The 27,487-nt window shown below is 16.4% G+C and overlaps 1 protein-coding gene across 2 annotated transcripts; it reads right to left on the bottom strand.

The window, feature by feature from the left end:
* LOC122719282 (carnitine O-palmitoyltransferase 1, liver isoform) lies at positions 1 to 27,231 on the bottom strand. Of its 2 annotated transcripts, XM_043944956.1 has the most exons (15): positions 26,953 to 27,227; positions 20,297 to 20,460; positions 20,091 to 20,227; positions 19,742 to 20,018; positions 18,937 to 19,260; positions 18,142 to 18,341; positions 11,909 to 12,113; positions 10,791 to 10,898; positions 10,604 to 10,629; positions 6,066 to 6,128; positions 3,815 to 3,929; positions 3,357 to 3,626; positions 979 to 1,128; positions 713 to 922; positions 1 to 216 (listed from the first exon to the last, which is right to left on the bottom strand). In XM_043944956.1, exons 2-15 carry the CDS (start codon positions 20,435 to 20,437, stop codon positions 109 to 111), a joined length of 2,334 nt encoding a protein of 777 aa, XP_043800891.1. In that variant the 5' UTR covers positions 20,438 to 20,460; positions 26,953 to 27,227; the 3' UTR covers positions 1 to 108. The 2 variants fall into 2 exon arrangements, with proteins under 2 accessions (XP_043800891.1, XP_043800892.1); XM_043944957.1 differs by lacking the exons at positions 1 to 216; positions 713 to 922; positions 979 to 1,128 and adding an exon at positions 2,913 to 3,186 and having other exon boundaries at positions 26,953 to 27,231.
* Positions 27,232 to 27,487: the final 256 nt, after the last annotated feature.

Raw genomic sequence — 27,487 nt, 5'->3', positions numbered from 1 at the left:
TTTATTCAATTATTTTAAAATATTTAGAAAAAAATTAAAATAAATTTTTATAATTAATTATATTGTTAATTATATTGTAGTTTTTTTTTTTTTTTTGCTCTAAAATAATTATAGTGAACCATTCTTTTGTTGTTCTTGCAGTTTCTTTCTTTCAAGAAACAGAATCTTCATATCAGCTAATGCTTTTTCTATTTGTTTTGCAAATCTGGCAGCATTCTAAAAATAACCAGAGTTATATAATTATTTTAGATATTAACAAGATTATATAAATAATCATGTAAAAGGACCAGTAATATTAACAATAATATTTTATTTTTAATCTGCTTTGTACTTTTCGAAACATATTTATTAATATAAATGATATATGATCAATATTAAAAAAATGAAGTTACATATTAATAAAAATTTAAATAAGTTAAGTTAGTATTAACAATAGTCATAATATTGAAATAGTCATAATATTAATATTGAAATCAAATATTATATTTATATTTTTAAATATTCCATGAATGCAAATATTTTTTAATAATTTTATTTTTGAAATGTATTGAAATGTATTGAAGTTCATTTTATAATATTGGAATTGTTATAATTTAAATTGAACAATGATATATAGTTTCAAAAAGATTAAAGCAGTTGATAATATTATTATGAATAATACTCAACTATTTAATAATCATGTGTGAATTATTTAATAATATTTTATACTTACTGTTTGTGGAGAACTACGTTTACATGAAATATGGAAAAATATAAGATTTTCTCCAGCAATAATATAAGAAACACCATAACCATCATCAGCTACAGGACCAAAACCACCTCCTGCAGAGATACAATTTGGATATTTTTTCAAATTAATTAATGAAGTTTGACCATGTGGAGTTTGTGAAGTAGATAACTTCCATGGTTCACTTAATACTTCCTAAAAAATTAGAACATTTTTCAAAAATATCATATAAATTTTTTATTGAATATTACCTTCAAGAAGGGAGAGTCCACTTCTAAATATTTAGATACTACATATAAACAAAATAGATGTCTATCTATTCCTTTACCACACATAGCATCTTGATAACCTTTTTGATGTTGCTTTGCTGCTGTCATTAATAATTTATATTTAATTTCAATCTATAAAGAAATAAATCAAAATAAATTATAATATCAAAATAAAAACAAATTAATTAAAACTGAAATTTTTGTATAGAACTTTTATTAAAAAAACGTAAAAAATAGACTATATAACTATAAATATTTATTTAATTTTATAATATTTTTACAATTATGAATAATTGATTTGACTCTATATCATTACTTTGTATTAAAAAAAATTAAGTTATTTTTCATTTTTGAATAAAAAATTATTTATATTACATATTATTTTTTAGCATAATATTTTAGTGAAATCAATTTTATAAAAATTCAAAAAAAATCAATTTTGCAATAATGAAAAAATTTCAATACAGAAAAAAAAACATATATATATATTTAAGCATATATATAATCATTATAAATAACTTATATATAAATAAAGTAAAAGAATCTTAATAAAAATCATAAAGAATATATTCTTAAAATAATAAACTATATTCTTAAAATAATAATAATAAATTAGATCATTATTGTTTTTCTCAATTTAATTTGTATATTGATATTAAATTGACACAATAATAAATTATAAAATTTGTCAAAGTTCATAATTATAATAAAGTTATTAAATTAGTTTTTATTAACTGATTAAAAAAATAAATAATATAAAGTATCATAATCAAATAAAAATTCTTATATTAATAATAGTTTTGAAAATAATCTACAAAGATTTATTTAAATTATTAAAAATCAAAATAATCATTAAACATTATTTAACTTCTGTTTTTACTCTTAATCATACACTTAAAAGTAATTATTGTCATTATTAATTTTAATTAATTCTGTTAATATTTTCTTGAATTGTTTTATTAATTAAATAAACGCATATATACATAAATCTCCAAAAATAATAAAAAATATTGGTTAAAAAATACAATTTAATCAAATCAAATTTATCAAAAAGTATCAAAAAAGTTAAGTTAAAAAATTAAATTAGATTGGTAATTTATTCGTAATAATAAATATGTATTTTTCATTTAATTTTATATAATATAAAAAATTTTAAGAAATCATCTATATATGTATATCGAGGGATCGAATCTTGGAATAATTGCACAATTCAAATTTTAAAATTTTATAATTTTTAAAAATTTTTGTTTTTTTTTTTATTTAGATAAAATGAATGATCAGAATTATGTCATCTAATATATGTCATAATATACATTTTTTTAAAAACAAAAAATCTAAATATCTTATTTTAATTAATTTTAATTATTTTATTTAAAAATAATAAATAATTTTGAAATATAAATAAATGGATATAAAGAAATTAGTATTAAAAAATTTTACAATTTTTTTGGAAAAAAATTCGGAATTAAATCTAAAATATGGCGTTTCAAATTAAAACAATTGAAACTCGCTTCTTGATATAATAATTATATAAATGTAATATTGTCATGTAATAACATTAAAGTTTTTAATATTATTTATGAAATTTATGATTTTCTTTATTACATTTTGTGACTAGACAATATTTTTCTTATAGCATATTAATAATTAATTTAATTTATTTTTAATTATTATTTTTTTTATATTTTTATATTTATTTTTAATTATTAATAATTAATAATTAATTTCAAAGTAAACTATAATTTATTAATCAAATATTGATTTCAATTATTATACATATATCAATTTATTACATAATCATTAATTTGTCAAATATTAACATAATACTTTCAGACAAGAAACATATTTGATATTTAGAAACATTAAAAGTGATAATAGATTGACAAGTTCTTGAAAACAAGAAGTTTCTTAACAAAATTAACTCTTTGCTCTCCAACGGTGACTCTCGGTGACTATTTGAGTTAATGCTATAACTCCAGCGGTGACTCTCCGGCACCACTGGGATTGTTGCGGCAACTTGAACGGCGACAATATTTATTTATGTTTGATTTTTTTAGAATATCGCTTCATATAGATCATCAAATAGATTCCTAAGCTCTTTACGTATAATTTTATGAGGTGTAATCTTATGAGTAATTATCTTATGGTAATCTGAGTCTGGAGTTATTGATTCGACCGAGCAAAACAGTCCTGGAGTGCAAAGGGTTAATAAAATAAAAAATTAACTAAACAAGTTTCCAAAATATCTTAGATGTTTCTATTATATTTCTATTATATTTTAAAAAATTTAATATTTTATTATTTTAAATGCCTGTTTATTACTCTTTTTTAAATTTAATAAGTTTTATAAAATTACTTACAGTTGCATCTTTATTTTCCATTGCTTTTACCCAATTTGTAGATTCAATTGTACATGGTCTTACTGTTTCTGTTCTTCCTTCTCGAAATAATCTTGTCATAGAAGCTTCATAAGTTAAATTAAATTTACCAGCATCACGAAAATAAGCTAGTTGTAAAGCCATTTGTATATATGCATCTGGTGACATTGAATTAATCTTCATAAAACCTTTACCATATGCATTATGTACATAAATACGTAATTCAACGTCATTTAATAAATTTTGTGCAACCTAACAATTAAAAATTCTTTTAATATAAAAATATTTTACATCATATAAAAGTTTTAATATTTTTAAGTATTTTGATTTTTTGTATTATGTTATTATACATCTTTTGTTATATTCTATTCTATTCTATCAAATATAAATTAGAATTTCAAAAAATAAAAATTTTTTAATTTTAATTTTATGATTATTACTTGATTTGATTCTTCAATAGCAGCTATGCAATTTGGAGTTAAATCCCATTGGAGGCGTACAGGAGATGGAGGTATAAATTCTGGTTCTCCTTTATTATAACCATCTTCTTTATATCTATAGTATATTCAAATAATATAATTCTTAATATAATAAGAAACATGATATTTTATTATACATAATAAATATTATTTTTTATTAATTTATTATATTATGTATATATTTATATAAATATGTAAGATAAATTACATAATTGGGATAATTCTAATTTAATTATATTTAATTATATTAAAAAAAAAAAAAGAATGTAATGACAAGAAAAAAAATTATAATTAAAGTTAACACTTTAATCATTCCAAACTAAACCAATCATTCCGAACCAAAATTTATCTTTACATTATTAAGTTGATATGTTTTCTCAATTATTAAATCGATAAATAAAAAAAATTAAAATAATATTTAATATCATATAATAGAACATAATTTTCAATATATTTTTTTTTTTTAATTTTTTTTATAAACTACTTTTTTATTATTGTTTTTGCATTTAAGTGAAAATTTAATTATAATAATATATCTGAATAAAAAAAAAGACGTTCACAATGTACTTATATTTGTAATATACAACTTTTTGTTGTAATATATTCAAATATTTATATATTTATTTTATTATAATTATATTTTAAATAGATATTTAAATGTTTCATTATATTTTATGTTGTTTTTATTATCTTAAAAATGTTAAAAATATTTCATTGCTTTTTTTAGATGAAAATCAATTTATCCCAATTTCGTAATTATTCTATATAAATAAAATGTAAATAAAAAAATATAGCAAACTTAAAAACACATTGACAATGCCAAATGATGCAATGATATTAACAATCATAAACTAATTTATAAATAATATAATATATAAATAATATTATAAATAATATAATATAAATATAATAATATAAATATAATATTTTTTTATAACATAAATTAATATATTATAATCATAAATTATATTAATATATTATATCATAAATTAAGTACATCAATAATATAATATTATGATATATTTTTTATAATTTTGATTAAAGTATTGTATTTTTAATATTTTTATTAGATCCTTCAAATATTTTAAACTCGTATAATTCAGTAATTCATTGATTTTTTAAGTTTGCAATATTTTTTGAGCAATTATATCAATTATATCTATATATATTATAGATAAAAAATTAGTTAGTTTATATTTATATAACACATATAATTCACAAATAGATAGTATTTCTTAAAATTTTGATATTTCTTATAAGAGTATAATATAACTGTCATGTATAAAAAATATTTTAGATCTTATTTTTTAATTTCAATGATATTCTTGTTTTTATTGTTCCTACAATACAATTGAATTAAATTGAAATCTACTATTTTTTTCATACTTAATTTTCTTTTTACGATTAATGCTAAATTGTCAAACATTTTAAAATAAATATTATTAAATTTTTCACTTATTATTTGTTTTATATATTTATTATTTGAAAATTTCAATTTAAAAAAATAAGAAAAATATAAATTACACTTTTTAAAAAAGATTTATTTAAATATTTACTTAACTTACTTTTTATTTTACTTTTATAATTTAAAAAATTTTAAATTTTTATAATTAAAAAAAATAAAATAAATAGATTTGTGCAAAAATAAAGATTATTTTGCATTTTTCCTTGCTTTTCATAAAATAAATTTAAAAATAAAATTAAATATTTTTTAATTTAATCATTTTTATAAGTATTTTAATACTTTTTAGCCAGCATCAATATTATATGATGCACTAATTTTCTTTTTCTTTCTAATGGAATTTTAATTTATTTTTTTTTATTTACTACTGCTTAAAAATACTAAAAAATGTAAAAATATTTTAAGCTTGGTCTGTCTAATTATACAAAAAAAATTTTATACACTTCTAATGATTTCATTTCATAATAATAAAATAAAAGTTCATTCCAATAATAAAACTTTTCTTTTCGATTTTTTATGATATATTATACTTTATAAAAAATTTTTTACAAAAATGCACTAATTTATTGTGTACTATCTTTTTGTAATAAAATATGCGTATTAAAAAGAAGTAAAAAAAATATATATTATATATCATAATATTTATTAGAAATGAATATTAGTTTTAATTAAAAACTAAATTGTAAAAGATTTTATTTAAGAAGAAAAATAAAAAAAAAAAAATACAAAGAAAAATAAGAAAAAAATTACCCTATTTCCATGTCTTTAGCGATAACATATTCCCATAGAGATCCCATAATAGGAGCATCAGCCCTAATAAGCATATTGTGACCAAAATTAGTAGAATCATTATGCATAAAGTATGTATTATAATCTAATTAATAATATAATATAATATATTAGTATATTATTCTACCAATTACTATTAATTACCAAAATAAATAAATAAGATGAAAATAATACTAAAATATATATAAATTTTTTGAAAGATATATACAAATATAAATACATGAAATAAAAAAAGTTATTTTTCTGTAAAAATAAATTATAAAAAGTATTAAGTAATCGAGAATATAATTATTTTACTTTTGATCTTAAATATACAGAATGATTCAAAAACAATAAAATAAAAAAAGTTATATATTTTGCATATCTTATTTTTTGAATTTGTAATTAAAGAAAATATTTAAAATATCCACTTCATATATTAACAAATACTATATTTCTGTTCACAAACAGGTAGTTATTATGTATTTCAATTTTTTGATTTCAACATTAAATTTTTATTTTTAAAGATTTTTAAAATCTATATTTTATATTGATATTTCTGAGCGAAATTAATAATAATTAATAATATATACGAAATTTAATAATTTAATAACGTACGTAATAACGTATGTTAAGATACAAAGCAAACACTTCGATTAGTTTATTAATTATAATTATTAATATTTCTTTAATTATTCATAAATTATATTAACAAGGAAACATATTGAAATGGCATGTCGATTTTGGTAAAATTTATAGGAAGAGTTTTCAAAAAAATGTTTGACACCTATTCTTTTAACGACTAACATCTACTTTAAAGTAATGAGATCAACTTTCAAAGTTGAGGCTTGAAAACATTTTTTTTTAATATCTTAGAAATAAATAAAATAATAAAAATAGATAAAATAGAAAAAAATTTTTGTTTCAAATTATATTTTTGAATTTTTTTTATTATATTTTTGAATTTTTTATTAATTTTTTTAACTCAATGTTAATTTACATTTGTGATAATACACATATAATAATATATATATAAATAATACATACATTACAGATGAAAATAAAAGTTTTTGAAATTTTTTGTTTTTTTTTTTATTTTGTTACGGATTTTGTAAATAAGACTGAAAAATATGTAAAACATATATTTGAATGTATAAACAAATATGAGATTTAAAAATATTTAAAAATAATGATACCATCGCAATAATTACAATTAATTTTGTGAAATATGGTTCTACAAGATTTTCAAATTCTCTTGCAGAATAATTATATAATTATATAACTAAAATAGAACCAAATATTTTGAAACGCTTGTCTACAAACTGTGTTCTATGCTTGTGAAATTGATCAATAACTATATTTCAATTATATTATTTTTTTAATATACATTTATTTTTATATTTAATGTGATGATTACATTACAAAAAAAATTTATATTGTACCAAATACAATATATATATATGTATATATATCAATAGATTGAATAATTGGCATACAATTTCAGAAGAAATAATATAAAAATTTATTGAACTTAAGATCAAAAGATAATTGTACTATTAGTTATAAGAAAAATCTCAACAATCGATTTTTATATTTTTAGAAAAATAAGAATTCATTGACTTACAAAACATATAACTTTATTAGTTTTGAAGATACAATAATGAAATTTAAAAAGCATCTATAAAAAAAAAAAAATATTTAAAAAAACAGAGTTTTATTTTCTTGTATCCAAGTTTATAATAGATCATACGACAATAAATAATAGAATCAAAGAATGAACTTACAAAAATTACATGTATTGATTGTGAAATTTAATATTTTTATCATATAACATCAAGATAAGCAATAAAATTTGACATGTATGAATTCATTTGGAAAAATTTTGCCTATATTATAATCATCACATTAAATATGAATATGAATTTATATTCAAAAAAATAATAGAAAACACAGAAAACAAAATAAATTCATTGATCCATAATTAATTATTTATCTTATATTGTAGACAATTGTTTTAGCTATAAAATTGTATGTCTTCAAAAAAAATTTGTGAAATCATATTTCACAAAATTGATTGTAATTGTGTCGTTATTCTTAGATATTCTTAATTTAAGAAAAGAATATTTGTGTTTTTTTTATACACATCGAAATTATTGCAAACATTATATAAAATAATAATCTTATATAATTTTATATTCTAACAATAATATAAAATTCGTAATAAAATAAAAAATAAAAAAAATAAAAAATTTTAAAAATACTATTTTTCCACTTTTTTTCATTTTATTTTAAAACATTATCATAAATAATGTTTTATATTATCATATTATTATATATATAACTAAATTAACATTTAATTAAAATTAATAAAAAATTCAAAATTTTTAACACATTATACAAAAAATTAATTTTTTTAAAATTTTTTTATATAATCGAATTTCTTATTTAAAAATATATAGTTTAAAAAAAAGAAATTTTTTTCTATATAAATGTTTAATTCCTAAAATATTAAAAAAAATATTTCAATTCCCAATTTTAAGAGTTAATTTTACTTTTTTAAACTAAATATTAACCAATAAAAAAATATCAAATATCAAATATCAAATATTTTTTTGAGATCTTACTTATCAATTTAGAATTTTATATCAAAATCGGCATGTGTCATTTTGATATGTTTCTTTATAAAATATGTAAAATATATAAAATATAAAATATACATTTATGTAATATTTATTTTACTGTATACATTCTGAATAAATATTACATATGAAAATATGTATTTCTGAATCATTTTGTATCTTGAAATTTCTGAAAACAAAAATATATTATTATATAATAACTTATGTAAAAATTAAATGAATTCTATAAATTTTTTAAATATCTTTAAATCATAGTTAATGTGTTGTAATTAGCTTTTGAAAAGAAGGCAGAATAGGCAGGAGAAGCAAAAATGAAATAAATCCCCAGAAGCTATAAATTTAGGTTCTTACTTTTTATTGTTGACTTCCTGACATATCACATATTCCCACAAATGTGACATCACTGCAGCATCTGCCCTACTCATCACTTTTAATTATGTATCAATTTCAACATATTTTCTAATGTTTAAAATGAAATATCATTATACAATTAATTATATTTAACATAATGAATAATAGAAGTTATATCATTTATAATCCATATAAAGCATTGTGACATTTGAGATATCTAAAATAGATTATATATTGAATCTAAACTATTACTGACAGAAAAAAATCAAATCAAACTTTTTTAAAAAATTTAAAAAACGAAATTAATTTTTATATAATTTCTGAGTTTACATATTTTATATAAATTTGATCTGATACATTTTTTTTCTATCACCAACAACAGCTAAAATATTCAAGTGACTTGTTTTAGATGTCTTATTTTAATCTGAATATAAATATATAAAATCTTTAGCAAAATTTTTTTATTGTATTCATTAAATATTTTCTTAATTATTATTATTATTATTATTATTATTATTATTATTATTATTATAAAACAATGTATCATGTAATTATAAAAAAAATAGAAAAATAGAAAATTATAATGAATTCATGATTAAATTATATTCTTTTTTTTTTTTAAATTATTATTATATATTATTATTTTTTTTTAAATATATATAAATGATATTTATTGAACTATAAATTCGTTTAATATAAAATACATACATTAGAAACTTATTAATTGTTGCATTTTCTTAAATTCTTAATTTCTTAAAACCAGAATTTATTTTATCGGATAAGAGGGAGAATAAAAAAGGCAGAATAAATTTTTTATTATCATAATAAAATTTTCATGAAATATTATAATAAAATTATTAATGAAAATGATATTGAATAAAACCACATTTAATTCAATTTGAATTATTAAATACAAGATTAAATAAAAATATTAAATTTTTCTCTCTATTTAATAAGTGAAACTTAAAGAAAAATTAAAATATCTATATAAATATCTTTTAAAATCTATATACTTGTTTTGATGAATATTGCATTGCAGATTCAATCTTGTGTCAGTTATTGAAATACTAATATATAATGTTTTTACTTTATATGGATCTTAAATTGTTATGTATTTTTTAAATAAATAAAATTGTACTATTTTTATCTAATTTTTAACTACAATAATTAATAATATTAACAATAATAATAATGAAATATATATTCTTATATATATATTCTTCAGTTTTTCACTTAAATGAAATGATTTATATTAATTTATTATATTATGATTTTATTATGATTTTAACAATGGAGATGTTTCATATTATATATCACATAAATTTAATTTATATTATTATATCATAATTTATATCATAAAAAATAATGAAAAAATCATTTTCTAAATATATATATAGTATAAAATATATAATATATATAAATATTTCATTGTGAAAACAGCTCCTTTATTTTTTATTCCTCTTTCTTATTTTATATATTATTTTTTATTATATATATATATAAAATTTAATTCTATTTTTTGAAACTTACCATGAATGTTCTGCATTAAAGCCAATCTAAAATATAATAATAGTTGTGTAATAAAACGTTAATAATTATATTATGTATATTATTAATATATATTATATATATTAAATATTAATTATTATAAAATAATTATATTATGTTATAAATTATTCTATATTACTTTCAAATTATTTTTTAGATAATTACTTACTCTGCCATTGTTACCTATACACAGAGTGAACGATTTATCAAACCATCTATCATATCCTTTGCCATGCAATAAAATTCGACCATATTCATCTAATTTATCTGGATCTTCCTAATAATACATAAAAATTAAAAACTATAAATTATAAATTGAGTATTATCAAATGCAAATAATTATTCAAATAAGATTTTTATTTCATTTGTTATTTATTTTATTATTCAATCAAAAATAATATTATTGAAATAATAATTAGTATTTTAAAAATTAATTGAATAAATGTCTAAAAGAAGGACAATGTTAGAAATTTTTCAAAATTTTTCTATTGAAGAATATTTTCTATTGAAGATATTTTTAGACTTTCAGAAGATATTTTGTTAAAGTTTTTAGCATTTGATAATAATAGGAATTACATAAAAATTAATATTAAGAAAGTAAAAGAAAAACATATATGTAAAAATTTTTATCACATTTTAATTATTTAATTTTTAATTAAAAAAAAATTTCTTTTTATCTCGTGAAAAATTGATATCAGTATCAAAGACAATAATTTTTGATATTTTAATATTTAATTTTGTATTTGAAGTCAAATAAATTTCTCATTATTGGATTATTTATATTAAAAAAAAAAAAGTTTAATATATTATATCAGCTATTTGTTTTATTATTGTATTGTGAGCAAAAAGTAGATTTAACATTTATCTGTAAATTTTATAAAATATAAAGACATCTATTCAATTATTTTAATATTTCTTATTTTATTTTGTATTTTAATATTTACTATATAATATCATATAAATATTTTTTGAAAAAATATTTTCTTGTATGTTGTAATGATTTTTCTTATAAAATTAATTATAAATTTATTTCTTTTCTGATATGAAATTTTTGTTTCTTATAAATGAAAAACTTTGTTATTTTTTATTTTCTTATTATTGAAATATTCAATTTATACTTAGTAAATAATCATTTGAAAATAATTTCTTTAAATAAAATTTTAAATTTTGAATTCTCAAATAAATTTTTTATTTTATTTGAAATAATTATTTTTTCTTTTGACATATTTATTTTTAATAAAAAAATATCTACGAATAAAATATTATTTTGTAATTAATGTCACTTACTGGATCATATATATATGGTATATCATCCAATACAACTATAAATGCAGCTTTTTCAATAAGATCTAATGATGTTTTATTCATTCCTTTTGAGAAAAATTCTTCTCTAGCTATTGCCCATGCAGTTCTTTCACTAGCTGTTAAAGCAGCCAATTTTTCTTCACCATCTGATGGTATTGATTTATCATTTAAAATTTGTTGCATTTGTCTGAAATAAGACATATTATATCAAAAATATTTGTTATTAAATATGCAAATAATAATATAATAAATACACAATAAAAAAGGTAAGATAAAAATTTTACATTCATTGATATTATTTCTATTATTTATATATATATAAATAAAATGAAAATTAAAAAAAGAAAATCATTTTGAATTTTTTGTAGTTTTTTCCTCAATTTATTTCATAATTATTTTATAAATAAATATTTATGTAATATATATATTGGTCTAAAATTTTATAAAATAGCCACACACGCAGAAATATTGTAATGTATACATATCAAATTCTAGACTTCATGACTTCATTACATAATTTGTAATTTGATATTAACGTAATAAGTGAAACATGTTTTTAAAAATGTCTCATTATTTTTCAGCGATATTATTATATTCATCGATATTATTATCCATAAAATTTATTAAAACTATTATGTATATTTTTTAATACATATTTATTATTTATTAAAAATAAAAAATTGAAAATTAAAAAGAAATAGATAAAAAGATAATTGAAAGAAATAAATTTTATAATTCTACATTGTTGAGAAAATTAAAAATAATCAAACTGAATGAATACAAAAATTATTTATGAATAAATATTTATATTTATATTTATATTCTATTTATATTAATATTTAGATAATATACACTTAAAAATCAAGAAGATCAAAAATATAGTCAGTAGATTTTTTTATAATATCATTAAAAACATCATTAATTATATGTATATATAACTCAATTAATATGTAATTATGATATTCAATCCTTGAAACTGAATATTCGATATCGATACATTCCACGTGTTGTAACTTAACGTTGCTCAAACTAATTCTTGATCAAATTAATTCTTGTATTGATAAAAAATACCGTCTATATATCGATATGCTAATTACCAGTCGACTATTATAAATTGCATCATAAAACCTAGAGATTGATATGTGTATCGCAACATGTTTCAGCATGATAAATAGTTGTCAATATATAAGTGCAGCTAATATATAAGAAAAAATTATAGAATTTTAAACATGAACTGAATTATAAATTTAATATAAACAAAATTATATTACAATTATTTTTTATTCTTATTCTATTTCTATAGAATGAACAAATATAGAAGCAAAAATTTGACATTTAATATTAATATATTTATTTAAAAAAAATAAATAAATAATGTTAAGAAAAAAGAAATTGCATAAGATCAAAATTAACCAATGATCACAAAAAGTATATATATATCAAGTATACATTTCGAAAAGAAAATAAATCCTATGTATAATTGAAAATAATATCAACTCTGTTAAATAGAAGAAAAATATATAGAATTTCAATATGATAATATCTCAAGTCATTTTTCTAAATTAATTAAAAAATTTTTTATAAAACAAAATGTAAATGTAATTAATACTAAATTTTTAAAATGTCAAATGACTGATTTTAAAAATTTTATTCAAAATTTTTCGTTCATTTTCAGTATTATATTTATAAATAAGAAGTAATAGTTCTTAATTCCCATTAAATAGTATTAATATTAATCATTAGTTGTATTATTAATATTTATCATTGAAATATTATTAAACCATTATTTATATAAGTTGTATAGATAAAATAAATATTAATCCTCTTTCAACATATTTTTATCGACATATTGCACGTGCACAATTAAAAATTAAATTGTATTTATCGGAAATAAATATCCATATATGTCCATATAATTATATATCCATATAAGTTGTAAGCTATTATCTATCAATTTTCATGGTCAAAAGATATAAATTGCGTTATATCTTTTTAAATAGTTTTTAATTATTTTTGCATTTTGTTTGTATATAGATATTGGTTTTTATAAAAAAAATTTTAATGAATTTGCTTTCTTCCAAATAAAATATTTTTCCTTTATTATTGAAAAATACAAATTCCAGTTTTGTATGTTTTGTATGCTCCTATTTGTTTTAGTTTAGGTTATCGAAATATATTTTTAAAATTTACAATATCATCGAAATCTTTTATTTTTAATATTAATTATTTTTTAGTATTTTTATAAATTTTTAATATTTTTTATAAATATAATTTATAATTATAATATAATTTAAAAATATTTTTTAATTTTAATTTATTTTTTAATTTTAATTAATACTTTTTAATTTATAATTAATTTCATTGGAAAAAATAATAAATCAATAAAAGACATTTATAATGGACATATCTTGAATTTCTAAAAAAATAGATAAAAAAGTATTAAACAATTATTTAATTCAATAATATTTTTAAATAAAAACATTCTAAATTGTTCAATTGTTATCCAATAACATGTACAAAAGCAAAGACAAAAAGAACTGAAAAAATGAAATTTTCATTTCAATTTTCTACATTATATTAATAAATTAAAAAAGTTAAAAAAAAATAAATGAATAAATTAAAAAAGAAAAAAAAATTAAAAAAACACGAAATAAAAAATAAGATTACAAAAACTAGAACATTAAATTGAAAAAAAATAAAGAAGAAATAAAAATATTGATTATGTATTTTGTTTATAACAATGAAAAGAATTGAATTTAATGTTCAAATTGCCAAAAATGCTGATCTCCGAAATGAGATTTTAACAATTATATTTGTATTTATAACAAATTATATTAAAACTAGATTAGTAGTACTATAGTTACATTAATAATTTTTATTACAATAATTGTCATTATTTTATTGCTTTATTTTAATATTAATTAATTGTTAACTTATAAATAAAGCAGGATAGAAAAAATAAAATATTATATTTTTCTATTTATTAAAAAAATTTTTTTTAAAAATTAAATATTTAATTTTATAATAATTCATATATTATTCGTTTATAATTTTTATTTTTTTTGTTTTATTTGATTTATTTTTCAAGAGAAATATATATATCTGATTTATTTATTATAATTATTTGATCGATAAGAATAAATATATATAATATATGAATATATAAATTTTTGATATATTTAACATTAAATAAACAAATTAATTTTTGGATTTAAATCAAACTGATTTGTGAGATTATATTATATATCAATTAGAAAATAACTTTTCTATTCAATAAAACAGACTTCACAAAAATATCATCAGAAATTGACTTAATTTTGTAAATATTTTGTTTTTTTGATTCAATTATTTTAGTATAAAAGTAAAGTACTTTAATAAAAATACATTCGAAAAAACATTTATCGTTTATGTTATTTATTAATGCATAGTTTATGATAGCTCTGATGATATTTTTAATTCCACTGATGTAATAAAAAATATAAAAAAATTTGCAAGTGATTAATTTGTTTCTGAATTTTGAACAATATAGATAATATATTGTAATAGATTTATTAGCTAAGCTAATATCTTTATTAAATGATAAAGAAGATATATAATGCTTGAAAAGTCACGTAATTCTTTAATTGAGTATTAAAGTGAACAATTCGTTAACAATTCGTTAAGTTGTGAAGTAAAATTTATTATAAAAAGAAACTCATTAATAATTCATTTACTTATTAATCATACTTGTATTTTGCAATCAGAAAATTATAGTATTAACAAAATATTATAATATTATAATAAGAATCATTGTATTACATACATAATGTAATACTAAAAAACCTAAAAGTTTATAAAAAATTTAAAAAAATAGAATATTTTTTATTGCGATAATTTTAATGCGATAAATTTTATATATTGCTTCGAATTTCAAAAGAATTGAACATAAATTTATAAAAAAGAAGAGGCAAATAAATTTAAAAAATGTAAGTACTTGTATTTTATACAAATTTTTATATCACAAAAGAAAATTTTGGTTAACTATTAGATAGAGAAATTTTGAATTATTTATTTATTCATTTTTTTAAATATTTTAAAAAAATGTATATTTAGTATATATAAGCATAAATTTCGTAATATTAATATTAAATTTCGTAATATTTAAAATTGAAAACATTGAAAATTAAATAAAACAATCTTTAAATATTAAATTTAAAAGTTAAACAATTAAAATTTTATTTTGAAATAGCAAAAATTTTTTATATTTTTTTGTTTTCTGATAATTTTTAACAATAAAAATTAAAAAATAACAGCTTCAAATTTAAAAATGTGATTTAAAAGTTATGAGTATAAAAAGTATTTTATAAAAAATTATAACAAAATTATAAAATAATAACAATTGATTTTCATTAAATATATTAATTGACAATATTTATCTAATCTGTTTCTTAATCGAAAGTATATCAAGATCATTATAGATAATAAATATATAATATTAATAACAATTAATAAATTGTACGATTTGGTATCAACTTATCACAATTATTTTTGATTGATACCAACATGTAATTCATTTATATGATTTCATTAATAAAAATGTTTCAATTATATAAGAATTATTTAATTTCTAATAAATATTAGTCTTATAGCAATTTAAGTAGAATTAATATAAATAAATATTATAATATAATAATTTATTGTTATATTATCAAAATTTATTATTGTTATTTGTTATTGTTATTTTATTATAATTTCTCAATAAAATATTATTTTATGTTTATATGATATTTCTTATTTATTTATGATTATTTATTTGTTCATAAAATATATTAGAATTATTTTGCGAAAACATTTATAATGATTTTTTTTTTAAATCGTGTCGAATTTACATGCAATTTGCATACTTTCTGTGCTTGTCTATATTAAAGTTTATATACGTGATCTTATTGCATTATCATATCAATAAAGTCATGCATATCTACTAATATCTTAAATACAAAATAAAGATAATCGAATTAATGAAAAATAATAATATATAATAATAATATAAATAAATTCATTAATAAATGTTTTTTAAAGTATTATACGAATTATAAAGAAATAAAATAAAATAAAAAAAATGGGATTGCTATAGTAAAATTCATAGCATGATTCATAATATAATAACAGAAAGATATTTGTAAAAAACTTTCTAGGCGTTTATAGGTGATTGCCTAACAACAATCACTGTTCATATATATGAACCTAATCTAAACTTTACTCATGATAATAATACTAAATATTACTACCTAATCTATATTATAAACCTAATTATAGAAGTATGTATAAGAATATATATATGATTTGATTTCAGATATATTTTAAATTTTATTTTATTAAATCTCAGTTTTGAATTTGTAAGTCGAAATATTTTTATGATATTAAATATTTTATTATATTAAAAAATTCGATTATCAAAATTATATTTTCATGAAAATAAAAATTTTGTTATATATCCGAAATAATGATCATAAATAACAAGAAAATTCATATATATCGCCAAATTCTAAAAAACTAAAATTTGTTTATATGAGAAGATGTGCTAACATCATTATCATCATAACTAAACTTTAGATTAGATTATATAAAAATATGCTTTGATAATGCTTCGATAATTGTTTATACTAGTTTTTTTGCTAATGTCTTAAAAATTAAAATGAAATGATAGTAACATATATAGGAAAAAATTATTTAATATCACATAATTTGATAAATATTTTAATTATTGAAATTTATGAGAAATCCTTTTTCTTATAATTATCAATAAAATCTAAGACAAAATTTTTTATTTTATAGCATCAAAAAGAATAAATTTTAATTTCATAAATTTATTAATTTCATAAAAATTTTCATCTATGAATATATCTTAACATACATATAAAATATTAATACTAATAGTATACTTTAATATTTTTTTTTTATTTAAATAATTTTAATCCACATTGAGATTATTTTGTATATTTTTATTTTATTTTTAAAATAAAATAAAAAAAAACAATTTTATTATATACTTAATTATATTAAAATTACATAAATAAATTATAATAAAATATATAATAAAATCTTATTTTTAAAAAAATAATTTCATGTCTTTGGTTATTATACTATGATAAAATAAAAATAGTTTTAAACATATTAAAAAATATTATGCATGATTAAGAATTAAATATAAAAATATAAAATTGCATCTGACTTACATTTCAATTTCAGAAGGTTGAAGAATTCGATTTTTGTGATAAATAGGAACTTTAAAATATTTTCCCTTATGATATACAACAATATGTTTAGAATCTTGATAATGTATAATTTTATCTGTTTCACGTCCTGGTATTCTTGTAGTATTAAATACTCTTTCATATTGCCATGAACAAAGAGGCACCAATCCTTGAATTAATATCTGCAAAAAAAAATAAAAAAAAAAAAATAAAAATTTAAATTTATATGTAATATTAAATTAAGTTTGAAAGTTTTCAATATAAATGAAATTGACTAATTTTCGATTGAATATAAACGAATTATTGATACAATTTTCTACATATTAATTCTACATATTAAAATAAACAAAAAAATATTCTATTATATATTAAAAATATTCTACATATTAAAATAAACAAAAAAATAAAATTTTATTATTCAACTTTTTATATTTGAGAAAATCAAAAATAAGAAAAATATACAATCAACAAATTCTAAAATTTGCTTTCTCTGAAAAATATTTTTAAACGAAGTAAAATTAATTTTACATTTTATATGTAGAATAACTTCCTATTGATAATTCATTCGTATTTAATCAGTCTATTTCATTTATATTTAAACAATGTTCAAATTCATTGTTTCAAAAATGAAATTTCAAATGAAAAAAATTTTATTCTATGTTATGGAAAATTATTTAAAATACTAATACTGTCTTTTCGCAAATAATTACCAAATATTTGATTAATTAAATATGAAAAAAATATATTATTTATATAATAAAAAAATAATTTACTAACCGGTTCTAATTCTTGCCGTTCAATGAGTCGTCGATACTGTAGACACGAATAAATAACACTTGCAGCACGGGCAACTTGTACATTAGTAGGATACATAAGAATAGCATCGATACCATAAAAATTTGAATTAACCATAATAGGAGATCGTCCACGTAAATACACATATTCTTCCCACCAATCAGAAACATAATTAGTAGCCCACCAAGACTTTAAAATTAAATATCGCTGAAGTTTTACACCAATTCCTTTTTGAAATTCATTAGCTAATGTCTCCATTCGAGCATAATTTTCATCATCGAGCAATGGTCGAACACTTCGTAGGTACTATTTAAATATATATACATAGATATAAATATACATATAGATTCGATAAATATAAATAAAGAAATGAATATAATCTATATTTAATAATATATAATAATATATATAATAATATCAAAAATAGTATTAGTATTTTGTTTTTTTTATTTTTCATATAATTTTATAAAATTAAAAATTAAAATATCCTTTAAACTAACTAATAATAAGTATGATATTAGTTATAAATTGATTTTTACTTTTTATTTTTTTATATTTTTTTTTAAAATAGCGAATTGCATTAATATAGCAAAAATTTCATATAAAAAAATATATGTGATCTTTATATGATTTTTGAATATATGTATTTATAAAAAAATTATATGAAATTATTATACTCAAAATTATTTGATTCTTATTCTTCTTGTATAGTATTTATATGTATAATTTATAATTATAAATTAAAATTGAATATTTTATAAAATTATGAAATATTCTATATTCTAACCCGCTTCATTGTATCTACTACTGAAGGTAATGGTAGCCTTGGCAATGATCCTTGAAAACTATAAAGCATTGGTTTATGCCACCCAAAGAACAATTTCACTAATGTGGTCCATGTTTTAGTGATCCTCGATGCACTACATCCTTTTTCTCTTGATTCATACATCCATCCCTTGTACATAAGTAATAATTTAAAAGTATATCGAATTACATATATTACTATCAACCATAAAAGTAATCCAATTATAAAAGATCCTGCTAAATGAGCCAATACTGAAGATCTATGTAAAAATATAAATTATTCTATTAAAATTATATAAAAATCATACTAAAAAAAATATAAGTAAACTTACGCTGAAAGATATGGTGCAGCTTTTCCAACAAGATCATAAGGTACCTTAAAACCAGCAAAATGTATAGCAGTCACTACAGCTATAGTAAACCATAAACTTTCTAAAGAAGCAGGATATACACCACTTCTCAAATTGTTCTAAAATTTATTTAATTCATTTTATATTCATTTAAAAATTATATTATAAATTAATTTTTATTTACTTACAACAAATCTAAAAAATCTTTTCTTCCAAGAACGGATACCTGATTGCCATACTAAATGTAAAACTTCTCTATCAAAATTAACATCCCATCCCTCATGAGTAATAGAAAAACTAAATGCTACAGCTGAATGTGCTTCTGCCATATCATCAGTTATAAATTATAAAGCTGAAATAAATAAATAAAAAAAAAATTGAAATTAAATTTATGATAAAAAAATGAATTAAATAAAATTAACTATTCGTTAAAAGGACAAATTTATATTATATATAATATAATATAATATAATAAAATATAATTTATATTATATATAATTTTTTATACTATATTTAAATTAGAAAATAATTTATCATAATAAATACGATAAAATAAATAGCAATAAATTATAATAAAAAATAATAAAAATTAGTGTTACTATTATTATTATTATTTATTATTATATTTATATATTATTATTCTATCGTCATATTGTACGATATTAAAAAAACATTAAATCTGCATACATTCAAGTATATTATGTTTGGTTTTGCAAAGCTGTTTTTATTTCTAAACACAAATTTACAAATAAGAAATTTAGCATAAAAATTATTAAGTATATCATCAGAAACACATCATATAAAAATAATAATTATATCAATTTTATTATTTCTAATCATATATAATATATTCCATCTGATTATAAAAATTAAAAAAGAAAGAAAAGTTTCAAAAATTTTATTATCTCTAATATATAATTATAATATAATTATATAATATAAAAATAATATAATTATAATATAATTTTATTTATTATTTACTATATTTTATATATATATATATAATATAATATTAATATATATAATATATATATTATAATTATATAAGATATAATATATCTACTATCTTATATATATACTATTTTATAGTAAAAATTAAGAAATAATTAAAAATAATGTATTCTTTCAAATGAACGATTGAATTATACGCTTCAGTTATATAACCTTGGACTTTAGACGATTTGTCTAGTTGGAAACGTAGCCATAATTTTAGCAAACAATTACTTCATTTCATGAGGAATTACAGTCAGATTTGTAGTTATGTGTTTCTTACAATTTAGATTACAATCACATAATTTGAAGTTTTAGACTAAATAAATATTTAAATTCATAGCTATTTTTTTCAATGCATAAGTTTATTTACAATATTCAAATATTCAAATATCATAATAATTAAATAATATTCTGAAATCTCTTGTCTTATCAATATTTTTATAAATGATAATGTTAACATTGACATTAATAATTAATATTAATTATTTATTTCTTTAAAATGTTTGAAAATATTATATATAATATTTAGAGGAATTATAACTTGAAATTAATAAAATAAAATAAAATAAATAAAAAATAAAAATAAAATTTAATCTTTATTACAATTACAGTCTGTATTCATTGTATTTATTTTTTAATTCATATCACGATATTATAAGATAAAGAGTTAATGAGATAAGTGCAATAATGTAATGCACATCCTCTCCTTGTATTATACGAATATCGGTAATACGTCAAATATAATAGAAGTTCTTCTTATATCTTGATAATAATTCACACAAAAGATACACAAATAAATAATTATAGTATATAATAAAAAATATTGATTTCTATATATTTAGAAGTTTTATGTTGATTTATGTTTTTTAGTTTTTTTAATTTATCATAAAATCAAATAAATGTCAGCACTTAACTTGTATAATTATTTGAAACATTTTTTATTTTTTATATTTTTTGAGACATAAGCTTGAGTTAAAAAAATTAAAATAATATAAAATCTATATAAAATCTATTTTATCTTAAATTTATTAAAGTATTATGTTAATATTACTTATTCTAGATAACTTCTAAAGAAACAATAATATAAATGCAAAAAATGAACATAATAAAAAATGCGGAAACAAATCAAAGTCAATTTAAATATAATATTATAAATTGATATTTTATATATTAAACATTAATAATTCATATTACTCTTAAAATATTAACTCTTAAAATTTGTTTATTTGTGAGTTAAAACAAAATATGATTTCTTGTAAAAATATTATATATATTGTATAAATATAATATCCGTTTATAATTTTTTTGAATAAAATATATTGCTACATAATTATAATTTTATATTGTTTTATATCATTAAATAAAAAAATGTAATGATTAATTACTTTATTTATTAATTTATATATAATATTTGTATGTGTATTATTTATAATAATATTCGTAATATAATTTTTAAATACTTTAAGCAACGTGAAAAATTAAAATAGCCAAAACTAATGATATAATTTAAATATATCACATTTTATCATAATTTATTATCAAGAATTGTTATCATATATTAATACTTATCATCATTTATTATTTAAAATTTAAAATAAATTTAAATATTATAAATATAAATTAAAAAAATTAAAAATTTATACATATAGAATATTATATGTTAAAAAAGTTTTTTAAATTATTTAATTTCTTTAAGATAAAATATAATAACAAATAATAAAATTTTAATTAATTAATAAAATATTTGTTATTTTAAATAATCATTTTAATTATTTTAAATAAATATTTAATGATAATGATAATAATCTTTTTCAAATTAATTCAATTTAATTGACAAAAATTATAATTGAATATATCAATGTTTCATATATATGACTGTAAGAATTATTAAAATATATTAATTTCGATTCGAAAATAATCAAAAGATCAAAAAATCGATAAACTATTAAATAAAATATTGTAAATAGAAAAAAAAAACATTATTGTTAAATTTAAAATCATAAGATAATGCAATAAATTGATTTTTAGAAAGAATAAAATATTTTTTTATGTCAATGTTTAGTAAATATTCAAATGAAAATTTTTTTTTCTACATATTTTTTTTTTATATTAAAAATAAGATAATATCTATTTTCTTATATTATTAATAATATTTTATATTTTTATTTATTACTTATTATTCTTATATTAATTTTATTTTATAATAGATTATTAATAAGATACATATATATATATATATTTAAATTTTAATCTTTAATCTTTCTGAAAATTCATAATATGCATTTAATATATGTATCCTATTAATAATATATTATAAAACAAAATTAATATAAAAATAATAAGTAATATACATAATTACATAATATCACTTAACAGCACAACCGATATAACTTTCAGTTGTTTATATTGTAAAACATATATTTCGTAATAAAATAAAATAAATACAAATACACTTATTTTTACTATGTGAGCAGATTTATAATTGGCAAAAAATATTTAAATGCCAACAAAAAGATGCCATATCGTGCGATATTGCAGTTAAATGGATTTTTTAAATTAAAATATATATAAAATATATATAAAATATATATAATTATATGTCCATATCGATCAGTTATGATATTATCATAAAAAATTTATTTTGATAGAAATATTGCTTTAAACGGAGTTTTATTATTATTATTTTATAAAAAGAGAAGAATATTAATACATTACAAAAGTAAATATAACAAAATTTTTCATATATTTTATGCCATTTTTTCATACTTTTATATAATATATATGCAGATTTTTATTAATTATACATTAAATGCAGTAAAAAACATAATAATAATATTTTACATAATAAATATTTATAAAACTGAAATAAATCTTATTGAGTTATCTAATAATTAATAAAAAAAATATATATCCAAATATCACATATTATGTGATACAATAAACATATATATATATATATATATTACATATATATATTGTATCATTTATATTATGTTCTTGTATATATGACATTGATAACAAATAATTTAATATACAAAATGATCGGTAACTAATAATACAATCAGAAAGAATAATTCTACATTAAAAAATAAATCGAAGATATAGAATAAATTTTTTCGCATGAAGCTTGTTTTCAAAAGTACGATTTTAAACATTGGCCAAATATACGTACATTTAAGTCAAGACTATATCAAAATTATGAAAAAATAAATTTAATTAATTAAAATAGCAGAACAGTCAAAAAATATTAAAAATTAATTCATAATTACTTATTCAATTACTTATTCAATAAAATAGCTAATATTTTTTACAATTTCTGTAATAATAAAATTTATTATAAATTAATATTCCATATATTTTTGATTATTTAATTCAATAAACATAAATGAATGAACCGAAAAAATAAATTACGATGAAATTAATATAGTCGATTAGTTCAAGTCAATCAAATATACAAATATTCAGTGAAATTAAAAATCGATTTTTTCGAAAACTATTTATATATTTTTAACAAAATTTAATGATTTTTTTTTAATTTTTTATTGAACTTGAATATTAAATATTTTCGAATATATTAAAATTCTAACTTGACGAAAAAAAAATTAATTTAATTAATTATAATAACACTCATTTATAATAATTGATAATAATAAATAAAATAATAATAATATCTTTTATTTTTATATTATTAATTTTGTGATTATTTTATTATGTAATAATATATATATATACATATATAAAGAATCCGATCAAATAATATATATAAACATAATTTCTTATAAAAAAGTAAAAAAAAAAAAAAAATAGAATAAAATTTTTTCATCTAAACTTTATTTTTAAGTTAAAAAATTGTTCGATTATAAATAAAATTGGTTAATTCCTAATTGGATACAAATCAATTATCAATAAAATTATTAAGAAAATTATTCTATATATGAAAATAAGCAAAAAATATAAAATTTATTTTATTTTGTTTAAATTTTGAGAATACGAATTTTAGAAATAATTTTCGAGAATAAGAATTTTAAATATTTTAAAAAATTGTCAATTATAATTTTTGATAACTACACGTTCAATCTCTATTTTCTCAAAAACAGGGATAATATTACAGGTAATATTATTTTATTCTATATTTTTTAATTATTTTCACATATAAGATAACTTTTTATTATTTATATTTATATGATTCATTTGTCTAATTAAAATTATATATCAATTTAATCTAATTAAAAATTATATATCAATTTAACTTGTATTTAAAAAGTTTTCAAACTTGATTTTTCGAAAACCTTAACAAAAAAATTTATTCTATTTTTCCATGAGAAATTATCCTTATACTTAATATTCGCGCGGATTGTATATATACATTATATATATAAATTGTTTCAAAAGAATTATTTTTATATAATAAAAATTATATCATAATAATATATTAATATAAAAAATTTTATTTAAAAAATTTTTTTTAGTTTTGCAAATAAAATTATTTTAATCTAATTTAAATTTTAAATCTAATTCAATTAAAATTCACGTATATTTGAGTTTAAATTTAAGTTAAGTTAAAATTTAGTTTTTAAGTTTAAATTTTCTAAAAATTAAGTTTAAAATGAAAAAATATTCTTTTTTTCAATTCATTTTTACTTATAAATATCTTTTGTATCTTTTATGTTAGAATACATATATACTCTGCAAATATATAAAATATTTTATATTTTTATTTTTACTATAATTATTTGTTAGTTATTTTTTATGATTCTGAAAACAAAATATTTTATAAATAATTATAATAAAAGAAAAACTTTTCTATATTATACATATATGAAAATTAAAATCATAAACATTATTAAAATAAAATATAAATATATAAATATATGAAACATTTAAATGATATCATAAATTAATTAAATATTAATATAACTTATAATATTAAATATATTTTAAAGTAAAACAAAAAATAAATATTAAATTAAATGAATTGTAAATAAATTTTCAGTTAAATAAATTTTACATAAATATAATATAATAATATATATTTTTATTATTTGTTATATTTATAAAATTTCATACATATTTTTATGATTTTTGCTTTTTGCAATTAATATTAGATTTTATATAGATGCACATAAAAAATATATATTTCAATTTTAATAAAAAAATAATATCAAATTTTATTATTTAATTAATTAATTACAAATATTATTTTATAAATATATTTTAATACATTAAAAAGACAAAATCAAAATTATAGAACATGTAAATAAAAATATAGATGCAATAATATTTTAATGTTTAAAATATAAATTATTTTATAATATCCCATATGGCATATTAAAAGTAAATCAATTTATTTTTTAAATATTTTTAATTTATCTATTAGAAAGTGTAAAATTTAAATTAATTATTTGTATGTAATATATAGTAAAAAGCATGATAAAAATAAATTAATCATGTTATTTAATGTGTTATATCAATACATTAATATTTTATAATGTATTTGGAATTAATATATTAGAATTAATATATAAAACAAACTATATTTAAAATATATTTTTTGAATGACATTTCTATAATTTCTATAATGTAACCATATCCTTCTTTGTTAAAAAAAAGTATGATCATTATATAGTATTTCGTTTATATAAATAAAATGGAAGTCAAAGGTTATTAGCCTTAAGAACTAAAACATGTATTCTCATTGGTTAAACTCAAGGGTGTGTGTGGTTGTGCCTCCCATCTTGGATTTTTTACGTGTAAGTAGGCCAAAATAATTTACTTAGTACTATTAATAAACTACTATTTTCTAATGTATGCTTATATATAAATAAATAAAAATTAATTATCATAACATTACCAAAATTAATAAAACTTCTTATGTCGCATACGAAAAAAAATTTTATCGTAAAAAATATTTCACGAAATAAGTCACAATTATAAATCTTCAAATATCTCAATCCACTTTTGCACTTTTGGTTGTGCACTACCGCTGCATACTATGACTCCTTCATACGTAAGTAATACACTATTCACTCTGCTTTTAACTCCCTCTCTTAAATTCACAAGTGCATCAAACAACCAAGTTACCAACTTATTGGCTAAACCAAACTATAAAGTGCCAGATGCTTTATATTTATATGAATGTTGTTCAACCAGTTAAGAATATAAACAAAACTATATTACATTAAAATCTAGGGAAAAATATCAGCATCAGTTCTCAATTCTAAAATGTAAAATAGAGAAATCTATTTTTCTTTGTATTAAATTATGGAAAAATTATTCATTATTAATATATGAATTCCAAAAAAACAATTATAATTTTTATTATAATTTTCAAAAAAACTTCTAAGAAAAAAATTCATAAATAGACTCTATTTTTATGAATTGAAATT

This window comes from Apis laboriosa, unplaced genomic scaffold, assembly GCF_014066325.1.
Source record: "Apis laboriosa isolate Shangri-la unplaced genomic scaffold, ASM1406632v1 scaffold71_cov137, whole genome shotgun sequence".
In the NCBI taxonomy this organism is placed as follows: domain Eukaryota; kingdom Metazoa; phylum Arthropoda; class Insecta; order Hymenoptera; family Apidae; genus Apis; species Apis laboriosa.
Note: the sequence above shows the minus strand (reverse complement) of the source record. Positions and strands in the feature narration are given on the sequence as shown.